We start from the raw sequence: 22,263 nt of genomic DNA, 5'->3' as shown, positions 1-22,263 counted from the left end.
CCAAAATGTGTGAACATGTAAGTGTGGATGTGCACATGTGGGTGGCTCTGTGTGTGTGTGTGTGTGAGTGTTGCTGGTTGAGCGTGAATGGTCTCTGGCTTATGTAACTCACCACGTAGACGGATCGCAGGCCTGCAGCTGCTTTGCTCTCTTTCTTGGGGTAACAGAGCGACTGGTAGTCGAAGGTCTTCTTAAAGGTGAACAGGGATGAGTTGACCAGATCTTTCATTAGGATTGGGTCGATAATGCCAAAGAAACGGCCAATCTAAGGACAGGGAGAAGAAAAAAAATGGCACTTTTGTAGAATAGCTCAGGCAAATATCACATTCAGCACAAACATTTTGAAAATCGTTTAAATAACACACGATACACTGTATACGTCTGCATTTTGGTCTTGGGGCCACGATATCTCAGATAGTTCCAGATATGCTGTGTTGTAACATGATTATACACAATTTGTTTTTGAATATGATCCATTAAAGTACAGCATCTCCTAAAATAATGAAGGTCTTAGATTTATATCTTGACACAGGGTCTAAAGATTTAGGTCATTATTATGTCATTTTGGTACCCATTCCCAAACAAATTTATAATAAAATCACCACAAAGTAAGTAACAAACAGTGAACCTGGGGCTTGCAGGACCACTGGTGGTCTGAGGGCTTGGGGAGTCACCCACCTTGCCTGACTGGCAATCCAGCCTTCACTATACATTCAAATACATTTATAAATATGTTTTTAAATAAAATAGTTTGGTAATTTGGGAAATATGCTTCTGATCCTGAGTTAGATGAGAAAATCAACACTACTCTTCTGTTTGTATGGTAAATATGTAACTGGAGCAAGCAGCCAGTTAGTTTAGCTTAGCATTAAGACTGGAAACAGGTGGTCACAGCTATCCTGGCTCTGTCCAAAGGTAATGCCAACCAGCAGAGATTCCAGGGAATTACTAATCCCGGTCCAGCATATAACCCAGTGCAGAACAGCAAACTGTCAATTTTACACTTCAGTTTTTGTATGGATTAAACAAACGAGATTTGTGAGCTTTAGATATGTTGGTAGGCCAATTTTGTTGCCTTTGGACAAAGCCTTCCTAGCTGCTTTTTCCAGTCTTTATATTAAGCTAACCGGCTGGTGGGGGAAACCTTATATTTACCGTACAGACATGAGAGTGTTATCAATCTAACTTTTGTCACAGAAGCAAATAAGTGTATTTCCCAGAATGTCAAATTATTCCTTTAAAAATAGCTATTTTAATATTAATATTTTATTGACCAAAAGCACTGTATAAAGGCTTAAGAGATACAGTGTGTTTACACTTACTACCTTATTGTAGGTCACTTCTCTTTAGAATACATCAAAGAACTTCTAGCCACTTGTGAGCATTTGCACAGATGGAGACTAAAAAAAGACGGAAGTAGATGCAAGCATCCCTACTCAGATAAACATAGCAGACTTCATGAACACACATTAATGCCTTTTAGCCATTAATATATCAGACTACCACAACTTCATAGCAGAAAGAAGAAAATTTCAGTGACAATGTTCCGAGAAATGTTTGAGCAAAAAACCTTTAAAACTGTATATTGTAGATGTTACAGACTGAGAAACATAACACTTTTATACTTTCAACTTTTAATTGTTAAATCTATGCACAAAACACACATGCACAAAAACAGTTAAAAATGTGTACATGCAGAAAATGTTCAGTGAATTTACAGACACACACACACACACACACACACACACACACACACACACACACTAAATCACCCTAAAAACGAGGATGATGGACTTCAGTATAATCTGATTAACACAGTCCACCAGGCAGCCATAAATTTCCACTAAGAGGAAGTAGTTTGTCTCGGCATCTCAGAGGTGTGACATGACTGTGTGCATGGGGGTGTTTAAGTACTTGTGTATCGAGGAGGGAGTATGTACAGTAGGTAGTACTCATCCATGTGTGTGTGCTGAAAGATGTGTGTTCGTGTGTGTGAGAGTGAAAGAGGAAATCCAAGTTATCCCTTTCCTTCCACTTTGTAAGGTCACCGTTAACAAGCTGTTCTCCACATATCCATTCCTCTTTAGTCTAACAGAATATATAAATATTCCAATCTATAAGGTGAAGGGAGCCTTCTCTCCTTTCCTTGTGCAAAAACACAAATAATGAATTAACAGTCACAGCCCTGTTGGCTGCAGACTCCCTGAGGGTTTCGGAGAAAGAAAAGGAACGAGCTGGAGAGAGAAAGACATAAAGCGGGAGAGAAAGCGAAAAGCTTATAGAGTAAGAGAAACTTTGCTCCTGTAGAAAATATGATTGAGGACATACGGCCTTCTCCAAACAAGGGCTCAGGTCCCTGGGTTTTAGTGCTGCTGCCAAACTTCAGAGGGCGACTGATTTATCCAGCGCACACCCAGCCCTGATTAGGAAGGAGCCGGGGCTGCATGAAAAAACATTTACTCAGATGACAGCAGGGGCCTGCTCTTAGCATTTAGCATAGTGCAGCGAGGAGAAACATGAGTGCTTACTGTATATATCTCTGTGTGTGTCTGTTAATAATACAGATGGGTCAAATTGTGTTTCAGAGGCTTCATTAGTTTATATTTATTTAATAGTTAAGGACAATTTGATTTCTTCATGAAGAGCAAATGGTATTTGAGGCTGAAAGTTCATTGTTACTGGTTAGACAAAAAACCATCAACTCAAGGTCAAGTTACTAGCTCTTTTTTAGAGCTTGTAATGGCTTTCTTTAGTGTTTGGGGTTTGTTATTAGTTATTATTATTATTATCAGTTGTTATTAAGATGGTTAAATTGCCATCATGTGACCTATGGCGATTAAGTCACGACATTATAGGTGATCATTGGTGAATTTGACCTCTCCCAGTCTGGGATGTGATCAACTGAGCAAACAACATTCACTGAGGAAGGCCGTGAGATGCGGATGAAAGCTCTGACAAAAGCTAGTGAGTGGACCTTGAGTTAGATTTTTTGTTTGTTTTCTTACTGGCAAGAAAGTATTTATGATTTTATAGACGTAGACTCAGCAAACAGACCAAGAAAACCTTATTTGACATCTCAGGATATTGACAGTATAATTAAATCATTAAAATATGAATATCGGAACCACAAAAGGATATTTCTTCCCCACTTAGAGATAATTAATGATGTCAAGATATTTGGACAAATATCTTTAGCATCCATGGCTGCTCTCTTCTGCATTACAGCACCAAACATAAGCTGTAAATTACCTTCAAATAAATATAGGTACCTTTCTAATAAGGCATAAAGGGCTGCAGATGCTCTAAACCAAATCATTTATTAACAACTTATCAATCGCAGACCCCTTTTTAAAGACTTATTAAGATTTATAACTGCAGACTTGTGGTAGTAAGAAAACCATTGGGTATTTATTATTGGATTGCCAGCATTTATGACGGCATGATACGAATAATGCCAGCCAGTGGGATTTTTCACAACCCAATTTATGTTATTATGAATTACTTATACCCGGGCTATAAAGCATTAGTGAATGATTTATTAATAATTGACAGAGCCCATAGTAACAGTTATTAACCCTTGATTAAAGTGTGTGTTACTTGGAAGTGGTACTAAAATTTAAGATGAACTGGTGATGTTTCATAACATTTTCTGAACCTTGAATCTCAGTTTACCTGCCTTGGTATTTAGTTTTGAGAGTGAGAGAAAAACGCAGCGGCCCACCTTAGCTATGTCATCATCTTGATTGGACATCACCAGGAAGCCCCCATCATCCAGAAGGACACAGTCTACATTCTGGAATCACATTTTAGTTTAAACCAGTGCTGCATGCTAAGGACTCATATCCAAGAAAAATAGCTGAAAATGTAAGAATATGCAATTAAACATCTTACCTCATCGTTTCTCTTACAGCCGCAGATCTCATTATTGCACTGAAAATACAGCAGAGCACAGCCCGAGGGTCAAATGTTTGTCCTTGTGTGTATGTGTCATGCAGATAAAATCTACTTACATTCATCCTCTGTGTGCTGTTGATGAAGCTCGCCATCCAGGTACTAATGTCCAACTTCACGCCGACCACTGGGATCAAACACAAAAGCCAGACATCCTAGATCATGTTGGACCTCTGTGTCAACTTTACTCTTTGAACTTCGAAAAATGCAAACTTGGCAAAGGATCACAGGAGACCAGACAACTTGATGTGTGGTGTGTGTGTGTGTGTGTGTGTGTGTGTGTGTGTGTGTGTGTATGTGTTTGTGTGAACATGTCAGAGGGAGAGGGAGAAACAGACGAATGAGGATCCTATATGTGTGTGTGTGTGTGTGCGCGTGCTAGAAGACATAAAGGCATTAAAAGTGTTAAGGCTACAGAGTTGCAAATGGTAGTTTCGTAAATAAGACACACAAAGCTGTAATTGCGTGTGTTTGTACGCAGGTAACAGAGTGAGAGAGTCAACTTGAGAAATGAGGAGAATAAATGTTAAAATACAAGACCCTCTCTCTCTTTGTGTGTATGTGCGTGTGTGTGTGTGTGTGTCCTTACCAGCTGGTTTGAGTGTGATATTATCAATGACGATGTTTACTGCTCTGCTCACCAGGACTGAGTCGTCACTTGCTGAAAGAAGAAGAATAAGGGAACAATATACATATATGCATACACATAGAGACACAGGAAAACACACACACGTACACCCACACACACCCACACACACACCCACACACACACACACACACACACACACACACACACACACACACTCGCTTTTACTCACTGTTCTCTTTAGGTTGTGTTGGAGTAAAGATGTAAAGATCATTGTCCAAACTTCGCTTATAGAAACTTGACTCGTATGTCTCTGCTTCTTCTTTCCAGGACAGCCCAGCACTGTCAAACACATTTATACAAAACAACACACACAAACACATACAGACAATGGCAATATTAAAACTTCTCAAGAAAAACACCACACCCCAGATTCCTTTAAAAACAATCTCCATTTCTTTGTGACTTGTTGCAGTCTGACTTACTAATTAACATATTCTGAACATGTTGGAGCCCCTTCAGTCTTGGGTAATTTGGTTACACTGAAACCTCACTCACTGAGGTAGTTACAGTTTTTCTCAGTTGCTTAAACACTATAACCAGGCTTTTGAACTAAAATGTCAAACTCTTTTCAAAAAGCACATCCATTTCCTTAAACTCTACACAAAAATCATATCACTTCTCATTGCTTACACCATGTGGTCATTTTGAAAGCACTAACAATCAATATTGTTTACTCAAGTCAGAAAAGCTTGAGCTCAAGTGCCAGAGTCAGTTCATTCAGTTTTGGAAAAATGGATCCAGAGAGATGTGAAGGAATAGGTAGAAGACACCAGAGAGGAGGAGGAGGAGAAAGAGCAGCAGGGAGAGGAGGAAGAGGTGAAGAACAGTAGGAGTTGGAGCAGGAGTTGGATGTGGAAAAGGATGAGAATCTCTGGACTTTCCCAGACCAAAGACGAAGAGATGCAGGGGCAGAATAATTTGTTGTTTAGTGTGTAGTACGACTAAGGAATAAAAAATGTGCAAATGTACATTTTTTATGTCTTGTGTTCGTCATGTGAAAAGGGTTTTGAGGGGGAGAACCACAAGCAACATTATGTTTAACCAGTTTTTGTAGTATTGTTTTGAATTTATCTCACCATTGTGTAAGACTGTGTTGTGTGTTTTTGAGGGCAGAGTTTGGTTTTTCAGCAAGATTAAATAGTTTTGAGTGGAGAGCTTCATTTTGACCTGAAAATAGGATGTTTGGGGAATTTGGTGAGAGGTTGTGGATTTGTGTTTAGAGTTTCAAGAAAAAGAGGCAGATGGACTGGCAACCTGTCCAGGGTGTATCCCGCCTTTCGCCCGATGTAAGCTGGGATTGGCTCCAGCCCCCCCGCGACCTTGTACGCAGGATAAGCGGTTGACAATGGATGGATGGAAAAAGAGGCATAATTTCAAGAATTGTGTTTAAGCAATCGAGAAAACCTGTAACACTCATTGCTGCTGATTGCGGTCCAACATAAATATTCCAGAGTGATCTGCGCATTGCCTTTAACACCACTGATTATGACATTCTTTCAAAGCAGCTTGAAACTATATTGGCATCAGTAGTTAAATTTTGCAGTCATCGTCATTATATCGCCTTTTGGTTGCCTCAAACATCTGTATTGGGTCCATTGCCCTTTCCCTTTGTAACCTTCCACTTGGCAATATCCTTTGACTATGATGCTTAAGTATATGATCGATGACACCTTATTTATTTCCCTACCTCTCAAGATTATCTGGCTCAATTATCTGAGCTTGAACACTGCTCGTAACTTCCTGCTCCTCAACACAACAAAAATTGTTTTTGCAAGGTAGCGTTGTAAAGTGAAGGTATATACATGTGTATGTTGTCAAATGCCACCTTCCCCCTAGATTTCTGATATATATTCTAAAACTCAGAAGCTTTGTTTCCTATATTTACTCAAAAAAACATTCATGACATCTCATCTGGCACTTTTTGACACTGTAAGATACCAAAAAAGTTATCCAGATTAAATTGCAGTGTTTGCAAGACTACTGGTCATCATACCGGACTGTCATTGAGACAGTCCAGGCATGAAGATGAAGCATTAAATTACCTGTGAATCCACGTGCTAAACTTTACCTATAGTCATATGCTTTGGTTAGTAACTTTGGGTGTCTGTGAAGTTTTGACATTGAGAAGTAAGGTGGTTTGGCCACCTGATTAGGAAGTTGCTTCTAGTAGTTGTAACTAGTAGTAACTGGGAGAAGTAGCTAAGGATACAGGGATAAGGGCCTGAGGCCTGCTTTGCTTAGTCTGCTACCATTAAGACTCAAACACAAACACATAGCTGGATGGATGAATGAATGTTCAAAGTGTTGTTATTTATAGAATATAAAGCACTTCATGGGTAAGCTGCAGCTTTCTTAGCAGACCACATCATTATTCTTTATCAGATAATCCTGAACACATTATCTATTCCTTCCCATCTTTATAAATCAACCCTCCTCCCACATGAGCTTGACAAGTACCTTTTGGGGTAGACCCGTGTGATCCCTCCATCGGTGGCAACAAATCTGGCCAAGACACCGTGCCTGACAAGCAGAGAAGATAAAGCTATAAAACATACAGTTACAGAAATCTGGAATCTGCTTTATGCCTGCATGACATTTACTGGTAATGCTGAAATACTTGAACCATCTGGTTTTGCACTTGGACATTATCATCATTACCAAACACCAAGAAACAAATAACTGATGCCACATTTCAGTTTGCTTAGCTGGATCACGAAAAAGCACTCATAATAATGCAGGCAAAACTTTGGTGCTTCACTTACTGCAACTCTTTCTCTTTCCAAATCTTGATCAGATCCGAGGTGATGCCTGCATCCAGGAGCAATCGGTTCACCAGCTCCACATTACCTAAAAGGCAAAACATCACTTGATATGTTATCTTTGAATACCATTTGTGTGTCTGCTGACTTGATATTTTAACGTTTACATCACGTTTTAGGCATCCAAAATTTATTTCAAATTGAGTGCAACATGGGTTAAGTTTCAGTTGATATATTCCTAAAGTTACAAGCACCTAAAGACTTCAAATGTGAGCAAAGCTTAAGGAACAAAATAGAAATAATCTGACAGACAGATTGTTTTTGTTTTAGAAAGAAGGTAGGTCTTTAAAGAAAAGGTTACATCTCTAAATTGTCTTGTGAAACAAGACAGAAACAGACACAACCCTATAAGGAAACTGAAGCGATGAAAAAGGTGTAGGTAGTGGCTTGGTATAGGTGTAGCAAATAATTTTTTTAGACATCCGACAAGACCACATGACAAACATAACAGGCGATAAAAGCCGCTCGCCCATTTTTTTTTGCCGTGCACGCCACTTTGAACTCTTCGACGACCCGCTCCAGTCCATTAACATCGAGGCTCGTCGATATACCCCCACCACCTCCTCCGACCTTTATGACACACCACACACATCAGAGAAAACAGCTGGTGTAACACTTTATTCCACCCCTACCCCTTCCCTCTGTGTGTAGTGGTTTTCATTAGGGATCCTTTATTGAAGTCAGCCCAGGAATTCCTAATGTACTTCTACTTCTTCGCCACTGCAGTGGCTTAACCAAGTAAAGCGTGTAACGATACTCAAGCCGCCAATAGTACACATGGGCCATACTCCTCTCTCTCTCTCTCTCTCTCTCTCTCTGAACTCCCCATAGACTCCATTAAACTAGCAGCTAATAATGGTGAAAGTGATATTTCAATTGGATGAAAAGTTTTATTGGATTGATCACATTGAGCTGTTTAAACTCAAAGTTTTCAAACTCAAATCGTCAAACTAAAGGAGATCTTTTATAACTACCCCGGGTCCATTTGTTTTACTCTGTGGGCACAAAAAAGGGAGTAATGCATATCAGTGAGTGTATGCAAGAAATGGCGAGGATGTTAATGCTTTGGTCAGATGTTTGGGAGAAGGTCCACCAGCCCCTGATTTGTGTTTTATTGCTCCTCTTGTGCTCCTGCCTTCGACGTGTCCTGCTCTTTCTCACAAACACACAGTAATTGGATGAGGTCGAGCGACTATAGGTGGGGTGTGGAAGGCATATTACTGGTGAATATTGTGCCTGTGCGAGCGTGTGTGTGTCACATCTAAGCCGATGTGCCTCACACATGTGCACTCAGGCGTGTGATGGTCAGACTTTTAGAGTTAGCATCAAATGGGTAACACGAACACAGGGGTTCCACATCACAAAGCTTTGCTAGGTCATGCACACAAGCTATCCATCCAGACCTGTATTTCACTGGAAAGAGAGACCTCTGGGAATAGATTTCGGTTGGTGCTTGTCCATTAAATTTTCAATGCACACCTTAATGCCAAGCCAGATGGCTGAGATTCATTCACATATACATACTATAGCGAATACTGTACAGCTCGCAGCTCTTTGAGATGTAAATAGGAGTCTGTAGTGAGAATGAGGTCCAAGTGTGCTGCAGAATACAAACAGTGGAAAAGTTTTGATTCTCAAGAAGAGAGTTGATGGCACCAGGAGCATGTAAAGTGGAAAGAGGTAATTCAGAGAAAATGTCTTCATTTTTGGATACTCACACATGGGGTTGTTTGGAGTCTTTGTGTCAATGTAATTGTTGAACTCCATGAGGAACTCAGTGTTGCTTTTGTTCTTGTCAAGTGTTAAGTCCTTACAGTACACCCTGTGGGAAACAAAATAACGTTATGGTGAACTAATGTAAGCAGAAATTGTCATCACACCAGAAAAATCTAATTCAAATTAACTACATGTCGTCTTACCTCGGTGCAATAAGTGTATAGCCATATTCATCAAACTTGTCTGCCAGCAAGCTTTCAGAAACTGGTGAGAGGTACAGGAGGGATATTATAAATATGAGTATTATGAATGCTAATATTAGACAGCGTAAAATTAAACTGGAATAATCATTGTATGCAGAGGAGATGGTGCTCAACTGTGCCGAATGTAACACCTGTTGAATATTTAGTGCATCAATAAGGGAGAGAGAACTCCAACAGGGACCATGGACTGAAATTAGATTTTAGCTCTTGACAGACTGAGAAAAAAAAACATTTGCACCATAGCTCCACATATTCAACATTGGCATCCATCATGCAATCCATCCATCTCAAAAAACATTTACTTTTATGTTTAACATCCTTATTTAGTTAAAATGCAAAGTACCTTTGTAAAGTGAGGGATTAGTACAAAGAGAATGGAAAATGGGAAAATTAAGGCTATGTTTACCACATAACTCATAAAATGGTTCTAACTAAATCAAACAGTACAGAAATATAACCATGTACAGAATACAGTCTTGCACAAACAGCTGAAGTCAGGTATAATAAGAAGGACCAGAATAGACTTGGCCTGACATGCTGGGTAAAGGACCAACAAGGCTCAAGAACAGGAGGAGAGAGATGAAAGTGAAGGAAAAAATACTTGCCATCTTTCCCTGGAGAGGAAAAAAATCCCAGCAGAGAGAAAGTGAGCGAGCGAGCGAGAGAATCATCCCCCAGGGAGGAAAGGACAAGAGGGAAAAAAGAAAGGGGAAAGAAAGACAGGGTAAAACCACAGGGGCCAAAGTTGACACAATATTTTATTCACAGAGCGAGTCCTGAATAGAAATATTGGATTCCAAACAAAAGGTTTTCGGCCTTTGGATGTAAATTGGGACAGTGCTGATGGAGAACATGAAGAGAGGCTTAAAATGTGGTCAGAGGTTTTTAAAGTTATGATTTGGATGTGTTTTTAGCATTAGTATTAGCATACGTTTGTTGATAGAGTAAATCTGTGGACTTCATTGATGTATTTGCATTACAATGCTGCACAAAGAAATGAACTGAGTAATAATAACCACAACTCATAACCTTAACATTCATTTGACATTCTCCAAAGCATGTCATGACAGTTGATTATACTATACAGCAAAATTTCTCATGACGACATGGGCTACTCCTTGTCCTCTTTGGTGGTCATGAGTGGGAAATAATTGCACCCATGTGCTTTTACTTTGATATCCGGTCACTACTTATTAATCCAACAAAGCATCTACTGATGATGGATAGCAGGGAGATTTGGGGGAGGCTGCTTATTTCTTCTGCACTTTCACACGCCTTTTCACACTGCTGGTGACATGCCTGCCAGTTTTGTGAATATTTTGTGAATAACTGAATTAGTCCAATATCTAAGACATGCAGCTACAATCCTTACAAAATGTGAATGGATTTCAGCATAAATCAATGTCACACATAAACACACAGAAACAAGCAAGATAAAAACCTGCACTGACTTAACAATGCATAGATGTGGGAATTGGGACACACTAAGTTTTCAAGTACACACTGGGTTTTAAATTGATGTTTACCCTCTGAAAAATGATAAAACTGACACAAATCAAGCTTCAGTTTCAGTTGAACTACAGAGCTTAAAATTGTTCTGTTGAGATGTTTGATTCAATGGCCACAAACAAGACAAAACTGATGACAAAGCACACAGAAGGACAAATGGGAGAGATTGAAGCTTAGTGTGTTAAGAGGGATCCTGTTATTCATTAGGAGTTATTTAACAAGGTTAAAAAAGTTGAAGTGAGTCAAAAAAACTAAAGAAAACAAAGTAAAGCACCAACTCATGTTTTGGGCACAGACTCACAGCTTTCTGCTTTATGGCTTCACCTTTAAATAATGCAAACATCCTTTCCTCTGTTCTTCCTGCTACAGTGGGTTAGTGCCAAAACCACATCTGAGGGCCATCGTAACAGGTGGGGGTTAAATACATACATGTGCACAGAGAAATACACACACACCATCTGCGACACACTGTGTGGGCGCGCATTGCACGCAAAGCGCTGCCTCTGAGAGCACATGCCAGCCTGATTCAGTGTAGCAGAATAGTCATTATTAATCAGAAACCACTAAATGAAGAAAAACAGATAATGAAAACAAAATGCTTCGGTGTTCGTGAGTCTGTAAGTCAAGTTACATCCAAAGCCTGCTGGTATTGTGACAGTAAGAAGGCGGGAGATATGAGGGAAAGCACAGGAGGAGAATACTTGCCCAAAAACGCTGCAGGGGGTCCAACACACCGGGAATGGTCAAGAGTTGAGGAGGGCAGGAGAACAGGAAGAGGGAGGAGGATAAAAAGAAAAGGAAAGAGGAAAGAGGGAATTGGAAAAGAAGCCAACAGGGTTATGCAATATTTTATTCAAATGGTCATTGAATAACAATATTGTATACAAAAATATGAAACACAGAGTTTAAGTAAGTTACCAGTGGATGATGCAAGGGGTGTGAAAGGTAATTTCAAGATATACTTTATGTGTGAGTATGTTTTATGTGTGGTTATGTGTATTACATACATTATGGGGACAAAACTCATGCAATTACATAATTACATAACTGTCTAAACTAGATAATTCATTGAATATCAGGGATAAGACTTGGTTTTAGGATAAGGTTACAGTAGGTTTAGGTTAAAGGTCCAGTGTATAATATTTCTGAGGATCTAGTGACAAAAATGCAACGTACGATCCATTACTATGCTTTCAGTGGTGTATAAAGACCTTACATAATAAACTGTTATGTTTTTATTACCTTAGAATGAGCCATTTATATCTACATAACCGCGGGTCCCCCCTGGACGTCGCGATGTTGCAACATCATGTTTCTACAGTAGCCCAAAACGAACAGCGCTACAGAGCGCGTTTCGTCACTACATTCTTCTTGTTCTACTTTTGGTAGAATTCAGGCAGTGTAGACACTCATCACTATGTTGAATACATACATTCAATGAAGAAGAATAAGAAGTAATAATATACAGCAGTGGTCGGCAAATAAGTTTTGCATCAGAGCAATTCTTAAATTTCGGTGGGTGAGAATATAAGACATAATATTAGATGCCATTAACATGATATTTGGTTAGCTCAATTGATAGAGTGCAGGACTTTGATCCCACCTCAGGGTGACTTTTTCCCCCTCTTTCAACAAATGGATTCTGCAGCAACCGTTTCTCAGGCTCATATTACAGCATGTGCTGCAATGTTTGTGTTTCAGTGTTCGATCCGCATCCATCAGTGCTTTTTCATTTCCCCAGTGTCTCAAGGCAGAGGACATTTAGGAAAATCATGTTTTCTGATGGCTATTTCAGAGGTGTGTCAACCGGGCTACAGATTCTTTTAATGTCGTTCAGAATTTTCAAAGTAAAAGCTCTCAAAACAACTCCAAGCAAAGCATTACCGCAAACGATTTTCTTTTATTTTGTAGGCACAACCACTAAAGAGGAAGTGATTATGTGTATAACTGTTCTGATCTATTTCATCACCACAATCAAAGTATTTATTTATTTTAATTTTTTGCCGCTATCAAAGCACCATAATATGTCTGGGGGCCAGATATTATTGCTGGGTCCATAATCACAGAGAGAATTAACATGTTTCCCTTATCAATGTTTGTATAAATTTAAACTATTATGAACTATTATACCTCATTTCTTGACTGGCAACTCTCTGCTGTCTCAGAAGAGACACCTTTTGTGCTGCGTCCGCCACCGTAGGTGTCCTAAGCTCTTTGAAAGGGTAGGGGGCAGTGGTAGACTGGACAGTTGGTTGCAATTTTCAACCTCACCACTAGATGCCACTAAATCTTACACACTCTTTAAGGTTAGGTTTAGAGTCAGGGTTTGGGCATTGTAGTTATGGGTATGGCTACAGTTTAGGTAAGGCCCCAAGGATTGAATGTGAGTCAGTGCAATGTCCAAAACAATTGTATTGTGTCCCGTCTATCCTCCGGTCTCATTGTTTCATAAAGTTGCTTCAACATTCAGGTGCCAAGCCAACACCTACATCTCAAGACACTGGAACAACCTTAAAAGCACCACCAAGAAGGAATTTTTTCATGACTGAGCTGAATGAAACTGCTAGAAAAAATAAAGGCGATGAAACGTTCACCATGAGGGATTACCAATGTCAAGCTGGCTTCATGTCTTTGCCAGTTGAATTTCACAGCTTTCTGCAATTAAGAGTAGCCAAATGCTAAGGTGGGAAATTAAGACTTAAAACATATGATATGTTTGGAAAAGGATTGGTAATAATGTTTAAAGTTTAAAAAACAAACATACTAAACCATATATATGGTTGTCTAGGCTGGTTTGCAGTGCATCACAAAGTTCTTGAGAGCCCACTTTTGGCCACTGAGTGCAGCCAGGCGGACCATCAAACATACAGAGGGACAGAGTCTAACCAGGGGCAGCTCCATCTTAACTGCAGTGAACACACACACACTCACATTATAAAACTTCTCTCTGAGTAACACTATGACTCAATGACATCTTTTACTAGTGGGAACTGACAGAACTCAAAAGAGACGACAGCACCACACATATGGAACCTCTAATCTGCCCTATAATATCCAATAGGCTTGAGGATGAACACACATACAGTACAGACAGACACTTATAGACAAACACGTAGAGTGAGGTAGTTAGCTGTAAATGAATTGATGAGTACTATATGTTTGAAAGGGGACACCGGAGCCTCTCGTCCTGCTGTCTGGCAACAACAACTTTGAACAGCACCACAACTGAGGGTGTGTGTAGCCACAGCCACACAAGAGGCGATGGCATGTAGTGGTGGTGTAGATGTATATGGGTGTGTATTTATATGAGCATTAAGCACTTTAACTGATAGATCGGAACCATAAACTGAGGCAGCAGTTTCTCAGCCTCACGAGCAATAATGTCACTGGAGAACATTAGTAGTCGTTTTCCAACCAGCAACATTTATCTACTGTCTGTATAAATGGAAGGTAAATGTTACTGAGTGGAAAAACTAAGAGATTGAACTGATTAGGATGGCACTTACATTTTGCCTGGGTAATTGTGTCCCCGATTTTGGCCCGAATGTAATGCATACTGTACTCAGGAAGGACCAGGGCCAGGCTGAGAGAGGACACATACACAAAAGATCTAATACCAAAATATCATAAAAGCATGTATGCTTGCATGTAACCTTTTAGCTATTTCTGCAGTGAGATTTGGTAAAAAGTACTTTACGCTTACGATGGATTTATCACTTAATGAGACATGCTTAACACATGATATTTACCTGTAATCTGTCCCCTTCACTGGTGCAAAGGTGTACGTCCTCTGACCCAAGTCAATGTAGCGCTTTGAGGCAACAGTTTGGTCAGTACATGATACACTTTCTAAGCAAATGTGTTTATAACCGTCATGGACTGCAATGTCTTTTCAATATAAAATTACCTCATCTTGGGATTTCACCAATGTAGATATTGTGTAATTCCCTGTAGAACCACTAATCATTTCTTTTCTAATCTGTTGACCAAATAATCCAAAATAAACATATTAATTAATTAAAGAAACAAAAGCATCAATCATACTATATACAGAAATTACAGTGCTATCGATTCTGATATGACTTCATGGAATCATAGGAGTTGGACTAATCTATTTTCCAAACCTGCACTTTGATCTCGTTCTCCAGCTCTGCATCCAGGAAGTCCAAAGTTACAGGTTCATGAAACTTGGCAGTCTGCATAGAAATGCAAGCAATTACTCTGTGGTGCATACTATAATTTATTGGCTTTGAGTCCAAAGGAGCAAAGTCGAGCAAAAAACATCAGTTATTGATTTTCTGTTTCCAAAACTGATACTTATTTTTGTAGCCTTGAACAGGGAACTAATTAGGGACTAATTTATCTGTTAACACAGACTTTTGAATGTTGTTATCATCTGTGACCATCTGTGCATGCATAATTTACAATATGATTGCACAAGTCAAGGGTCAATGAGAAACATCTTGCCATGTTTGAACAAACATCATTCTGGACCCATATGATCAGGTAATTAAAAACAAAGAACTGAAAAGTAAAAAAAAAGTAGGCTAAATGATATAAACAAAGTCAATGTTGTTATTTAGGCTAACATTGTCTCTGCAGCAGCAATGTTAATGTTAATGCTAAAATTATATTGGCTATGCATGGCAACAGATATACTGACACTCTCTACAAAGGTGCATTTTTAACATGTAACAGTGAGTTGCTAAAACTGAGTAATAAGTAATATGTAGTAATATCCTATAGGATGCAAAAGAGAATCTTTTCTCAGAATGTATTCTCAGTCACAAAATGCCTGTTGACAATCAGGATTGTCATGTTTTGTTTACCAGTTTGACCAAAATGTGAAAATAAGAATACAAAATGACAGGACAGTTCCTAGAAAAAAAAAGTCTAGTTGTTCTGAATTATAGTCGATGGATTTTGCCTACCATTGGTTGGAGATTAGGGTGGAGCAGCACATATCCATTGGGGTCAATAGCAAAGTAGTAGCCATTTGGTCCAAACTACAGGAAAAGGAAAAAAAGAGGGAGATGTTTGTGAAAGGAAGGATAGAGGGACCCAGATACCAAATATCTACATCTAGAAATAGGCTAGCGTTCATGTATGTTTATTTATGTAGTGTGTGCTCTTACAGTAAATCGAGGTGTCAGTCTCTTAATATCTTCCAGGGAAACATCAATAGCCATAACCCCCAAGATGAGCTGGTTTTGAGATTTCTGAGAGAAAAGAAGAGGAAGTCAGGGGTAGAAAGAGTCACTGTGAGCCCTGTTGTTCTTTCTGGGTGAGTCAAGTCCCTCTGCGCATTCTGAACGATTTCAAGGAAACAGGGTGCAATAGAAATCTGGAGAGCCTCATTCCCAAATGCTTTACATGCTGCCATGAGTCACTGAAAAGGCATTTCCAGCCTTGTTTTCAGCCATGGTGGAGGTAACCCCGAGTCCTTCGAGGCAGATATGTAAACTCATCTTCAAGTTCTTTGCTACCGGATCATTTGTCTCGCTCTGATCTGCAGGTTTGAGATCCCAGAGTCTCTTCCTGTGGGGGTACGTGGGAAAGCTTTGAGGTACCTCAGCGTCACCAAAGGATATAAGGAAGAGCCACAAGAAAGAGCAGGATAAAAGTAAAGGATGAGACGATAATTAAGTGTATTCATGTTGTATGTTTATTTTTCTAGCCTGGCAAACATTATGGCTAGTCACAAAAACCGCAGGACTCCAATTCTCCCATGGCTCTTCCAAGTGTCAGATGTACAGTAAATTCATTCGGTAAGTCATTTGTAAACAAGATGGATGCGAAAGAAGACAAAATGAGTTAGTGATTCAAGAAACAATCTGCGAATAAGCACGTACAGTATAATATAAAAAACGTGGGACAATAACTATGTCAATAAAGTAAATTAGGGTCTACATAAAATGAGTAAATAAGAATCCAAAAGAAGTGGTTTGCCTACCTTTGAGCCTGTGTTGGTCTTGTTGAAGACAGGCAGCGTTCCAGTGATCACCAAGCCAAGCTCCTGGAACACGAAACATACAACATATTGAATAAACAATTGGTATGCAGGCACATCAACAATAATAATAAAAAAATAATGGTTCATGGCATAAGTTCATAATAAAACACTGTTAAACAGCTGGCTACAGCTGACACCATACATGTCCCATGGAAAACCAACAGCCACATCTTAAAAATAAGACGTTTCCCGTAACAAAAAACAGAGACATTTCTGGTGGCGACGAGGTCAACACAGTCACAAACGTTGACAGCGTCTTATCAGTTAACAGATGACAATATCCAAACCATTTGGCTCAGTTTACCAAACTGGTTTCTTATCTACACTGTCACCTAAAAGTTCATCTTGACGGAAGCTTAACCACCACAAATATCTGATGGATGCAGTATATTTGAAATAAAGTTAATGTGTGCTTTCACAAACACTACTGGAACAGAGTTGAAGTTGAGTTTACCAGGATGACAAGCAGCAAATGTTTATCACAATCGAACACGACTTATCTTAAATTCTCCATCTGAAAGAAAACAGATTTCTTCTCTTGCTTGCATTTGACTACACATGTGACTGCCTTTTCCCACACTCGTCTCGAGGATGTGTATTCTGTCTTTACATAAACTAACTTGCATGCAATCATGTGATGTGTGTCTGTTATAACACATAACATACCAGTGCGTCCAGGTAGACGTTGGTCCACTGAACCTGCTTGGCCTTTTTGTCGGCCTTAACCATAGGCCTGCCCAAAACATCCAGGTACTCCTACAAAAAAACGATGAGAGAAGGACTTCAGTTTAATTTTCTACATGCACATCAGTCATTCCACCACATGAGGGCACAACACACAGTGGGTTTAGTAAGCCAGGGAGAGAGCTGGAGGGAAAGACAAGTAAAGAAGCAACCAATCATGAATAAATAAGTGTGTCCGTGGTGGTGTTGTATGAGTGAATGTGAGTTTACCTGAGTGTTGATCCTGATGGCACCTATAGATGGGATCTCATAGTAGTACCCTGAGACAAAGGCAAGGCAAGGCAAGGCAAGTTTATTTGTATAGCACATTTCAACAACAAGGCAATTCAAAGTGCTTTACACAAAACATAAAAGCAACAGGGAAATATAAAAAAGTTTAAATGCAACGTAGGGAAATTGAAAAAATACACATTAAAATATAATAAAAGTTACAGTGCAGTGTACAATCAGGGTTAAAAGAGTTAAATGGAAAATAAAAACAGGCTGAGGGGTTGAGCAAATAATTGAGTTACAATTATTTTGAAAAGAGAATAAACAGAGAAGTACACTGTATCTACTCTCTCTAGCTAGTCTGTACTCGGGTCCATAGCAATCTTTGGGTCCACTAAGACATAAGTTTATTCTATTATCCATTGTGAAAGATCAGCTTTATTTTGATGAGATTACCTCAACTAGCAAGACGCTATATTCATATTGATCAAGTAATCTAATATAGTCTGAAAGACTATTCTGGGAATGGCAACCTAGCGAAAATGAGAAACCTACTGAAACTCAATCCCCACCCACCTCTTACATCAGGTTGACTCAAATGAACTTTGAGATGAACTTAAAAAGGGCCATTCTGTAGTTATTTTTATCATGTAAATAAAGGTGTGCTCACAATAAGTGAAATATAGCGCATTTTGTGTTTGTCAGCTGGTCATAATTGAAAACATAGGCCTGTTTTTCTTCAGTGTTTACAAAATGCTACTAATATATGAAGAATTGTTAATTTAAGATTAAGATTTAAGAAGAAGACAATTTAGCAAAGACCTATCAATAATTTAAAATTAATTAGTTTATATTTGGATCACAGATGGGCCCTTTAAAGTATTTTCTAATTAGGTTTTCATCCTACAGAAGAATGCACATCAGATATATCACGAGTTCTGTGTCACATGGACACCTCGTACCTTTGTTAGCACAGGCCATCCACTGTATTGGTACTTTGTCGTAGTTGTGTTGACCTACTGAAAATGTAAAGATGCGCACCTAAGAGGAGAAAGAAAATGAGTATGATGAAAAGCAAAGAACGCTGTATTGAAGTCTCTGAACTTGTGTTTACAATCCTACCGCTTGCTTAGGATTGTATTTTTCAAAGATCTCCTCTGCCCTCTCTTCTCCTCCGTCAGTGAAGAGCATGATAATCTTGTTACAGTTGGCCCTTGACACATTCATCTAGGGGATACAAAGGCAAAAATATTTGCTTTTTAACCACTATTTAACCAAGGAAAGTGAATAACCACACATTCATATTGTTGCAGGAACCGGCTGAAGAAGTGGTTGCAAAGCCAATCAAGGGTGATGCCTCTTTATACATACAAAAACTGGCAAGTGAAACATAAGCTCTTGCAGTAATACAAAAATATGCAATGTCTGAAACAACCAGAAGAGGTCGACATATACTCACTCTTCATTAGAACACAATGGGAATTGAGTTGTCAGTCATCAGTATTTTCATAATTAAATGAAATTGAGAAATTAAATGAACATGAATTATATTAGACTGTTAAGTAGATTTGCAGGGTTCACCAAGCCTGTGGGTTGGTTTGCATATTTCAAAGGACATTGTTGGATAAAATAATTAAACACAACAGATTGACAGCGATGTCCTCAACATTACCATCCCTACCCCCATTCACCATACACACACTCCTACGTCCTTATGTCAGCCAAACACAGATACCACAGATACCACAAAAATATACCACCACGCATGCCCAGACTCACACTTTACCTGTGCGAGCTGCTCGAAGGCCAGCTCGAAGCCGCCTCTGTAGTTGGTGATACCCTTGGCACTGATGCTCTGCACAGCATCTTTCAGCATCCTCTTGTTGCGGACGTTGGCCTGCACCAGGTTCTCAAAGCACGACGCATACGTGGCTTTGTCATTGAACTGGAGGGAAGAGGGAAGGAGGGATGATGGGAAGTGGAGGGAAGGCACTTGCACATATTTGCTGTTAAATATGTGGCCTGGTTTTCCCTTCGTTACTACGGAGTCATGCAGTGTCCCTTAAACATATAGGATGGACTTAACATAAAGTATTTCAAGAGAGATTAAATTGATTCCATTTGACATCAAATAAAATAATAATTGACAGATGTTATAAAGTATATTGATCTACTTTAATAACACTTAAAAAAATCTGCCATGCGTGAAATGCAATCAGTCTTAATCAAATCTGCACAGACCGAAGGGAGCTATAGGAGCAGAAGGAAGGATTGGCAGGAGAGCAGGTAGGGATGTGAAAACAGTGGCATAAGGAGGCAAAAAAAAACAAAGAGCTTGATTATGGAGGGATTATGCCATAGAGACAGACACTACTGAAAATGGTTAAAATGGTTAAATTACTTTTACACAGCCTTACATGTAAAGTGTCTTCAGGTTAATATTGGCGAATAGTTAATGTGGAGGAACAGATGGACACGCACACGCACGCGCACACGCAAATGCACGCGCGCACACACACACACACACACACACTCAGCATCTATGGAAGACTGGGACATAGCTAATTAATACCTAACATCTGTTTTGGCCTTGACTTGCAATCATGATCATGTTAAAAACACACTCACTAACGCACACATTCTCAAACACGTACCCACATTTTCTGGCAGCACAAGTTTGAATATCGGCAGATAGTCACCACTAGTCTGATACACTATTTTTATTTTCTTTATTAACATTCGCTTAGATCTGCACAGCTGGTTACTTGAGGGAATTGTCCGTTGTGCTTGAGATCGTCTAAAAGTCTAGGTGGAATTCTCAAGCTGAAAAACAAGGATCTGACTGTATGGTCACATAAAATGTCAAATATGGGTGACAAAATGGTGGAAATGGCATAGTAGTACAATGACAAGGGCAGCTACAAAGAGAAGTTTTGGGTGAGTCAGTATTGTCAGCAAAGAAGCCCAAGTATTGTATATTATTCTAAAAATGATTTACAGAAGTAAGACGATATGCTTCCAGGATCATTGCAATGCATGCAAAACACAGAGTAAAGATATAAGAGTGGTTAATAGTGACAGTTTAAGCAAACACAAAATCCAGGATCTATGAGAAAAGGACACAATTTAACACAGTTTATGTGTCAGCTCTTTGCTATTTTTTCTCCCTTCACATTGGTTTATGTTTTTAGAACGCCAAAGGATGTTACAGCTCACAATGACTGTTTCTATTCAACATGTCGGCGGAAGTGTCAGGGCAAATGCTGCCAAGACATTAGTCTTCTGAACAGACGCACACACACACACACACACACACACACACACACACACACACACACACACACTCTAATATAAACCATCTTCAGTTAGAACTCCATCTAACTTATAAAACACATCTTAAAATATCTCAGACGCAGTAATAAAAGCTTGTCAGAACACCATACTGTATGTGGGAATGTTCTATATATATATATATGTTTGTGTTAAAAAATACCTAAAATGGTTTATAGTCACTACCATGGTTCTATACTGTTAATGCCTACCTTGGTAGTACATACCCACATACATATTTAGAGCCAAAGTTTGCATAGATATAGGTTGGAAGCTTTATTAAAAGATGTCCCAGAATGCAACTTATATTTAATTAATCTAATTTTTAAGATGCTTCCTGGCAAGGACTATGTAAATTGGAATTATGAACAAAGGGGAAAATTAATACAGCCTTCAATTGGTACACTTTCACTTAATTAAATTCATGCTATTACACGCACAACCATCTCAGAATATGGACTCCATTTGCCCCATAATTAACACCAAATTACATAGTTCTTTCCAGGAGACATCCTTGGACTTTACAAGGAAATTACAGCATCACAAATTTTATTCTGTATTCAAGTTCAGGTAATTAAGGATTAGACAGTAATTAACTATTGGGTTATGGAATTGTATTGACTTCAATGGGTTGTGTGTGCTTCTGTGTGTGAGACACCTCAGGGTAGTCATTTAGATATTCACATTCACTGATATAGGTATTTCATGGGCAAAACATAGATGTTGATAAAATGAATAAGATGATAAAATATATTCACTCTAAACATACAAGTTTTGCCTTAGTGAGTGATTTATACAGAATTACTTGTAACCAGCTACGCACACACAACAGAGCTGAGTGTGGACCCAGTCGCTTTAATTACACTATTTTATTATGAAAGGTTTCACAAAATAGATTCCACCTTCAAAAAGCTTCAAAATGCTTCTGGATGGTCTAAAAAACTGAGCTGGATGCCATCAATATACTTATTATATTGCTGCCTGATTTCATTAACTGCAAAAGCCCTTTCACTTAGCTGATTTGAAAGCTCCAAACAAACACGTAAACCACTGCTTTAT

At 39.0% G+C, this 22,263-nt stretch overlaps 1 protein-coding gene across 5 annotated transcripts in view; it reads right to left on the bottom strand.

Annotated features, from left to right (window-relative positions):
* The window catches only part of cacna2d1a (calcium channel, voltage-dependent, alpha 2/delta subunit 1a), a 113,450-nt gene that overhangs the window by 10,113 nt on the left and 81,074 nt on the right, over positions 1–22,263 (bottom strand). For 2 of the 5 annotated variants that reach the window (XM_046071957.1, XM_046071953.1), the window contains exons 11-34: positions 19,661–19,819; positions 18,997–19,101; positions 18,837–18,915; positions 17,875–17,924; positions 17,587–17,676; positions 16,861–16,923; positions 16,043–16,126; positions 15,839–15,913; positions 15,032–15,103; positions 14,815–14,886; positions 14,657–14,718; positions 14,414–14,490; positions 11,613–11,621; positions 10,004–10,012; positions 9,339–9,399; positions 9,138–9,241; positions 7,363–7,447; positions 7,058–7,120; positions 4,770–4,879; positions 4,541–4,612; positions 4,011–4,078; positions 3,892–3,930; positions 3,722–3,793; positions 113–265 (exon numbers count right to left, since the gene is read on the bottom strand). In XM_046071957.1, coding sequence (XP_045927913.1) covers positions 113–265; positions 3,722–3,793; positions 3,892–3,930; positions 4,011–4,078; positions 4,541–4,612; positions 4,770–4,879; positions 7,058–7,120; positions 7,363–7,447; positions 9,138–9,241; positions 9,339–9,399; positions 10,004–10,012; positions 11,613–11,621; positions 14,414–14,490; positions 14,657–14,718; positions 14,815–14,886; positions 15,032–15,103; positions 15,839–15,913; positions 16,043–16,126; positions 16,861–16,923; positions 17,587–17,676; positions 17,875–17,924; positions 18,837–18,915; positions 18,997–19,101; positions 19,661–19,819 — 1,833 coding nt within the window. The remainder of the gene's footprint in view (positions 1–112; positions 266–3,721; positions 3,794–3,891; positions 3,931–4,010; positions 4,079–4,540; positions 4,613–4,769; positions 4,880–7,057; positions 7,121–7,362; positions 7,448–9,137; positions 9,242–9,338; positions 9,400–10,003; positions 10,013–11,612; positions 11,622–14,413; positions 14,491–14,656; positions 14,719–14,814; positions 14,887–15,031; positions 15,104–15,838; positions 15,914–16,042; positions 16,127–16,860; positions 16,924–17,586; positions 17,677–17,874; positions 17,925–18,836; positions 18,916–18,996; positions 19,102–19,660; positions 19,820–22,263) is intronic. The other 3 variants (XM_046071954.1, XM_046071955.1, XM_046071956.1) reach the window with 3 other exon arrangements.

Source organism: Micropterus dolomieu, linkage group LG16, assembly GCF_021292245.1.
Source record: "Micropterus dolomieu isolate WLL.071019.BEF.003 ecotype Adirondacks linkage group LG16, ASM2129224v1, whole genome shotgun sequence".
Taxonomy (NCBI): Eukaryota; Metazoa; Chordata; class Actinopteri; order Centrarchiformes; family Centrarchidae; genus Micropterus; species Micropterus dolomieu.
The sequence above is the reverse complement of the archived record's forward strand: the minus strand, read 5'-3'. Positions and strand labels throughout refer to the sequence as shown.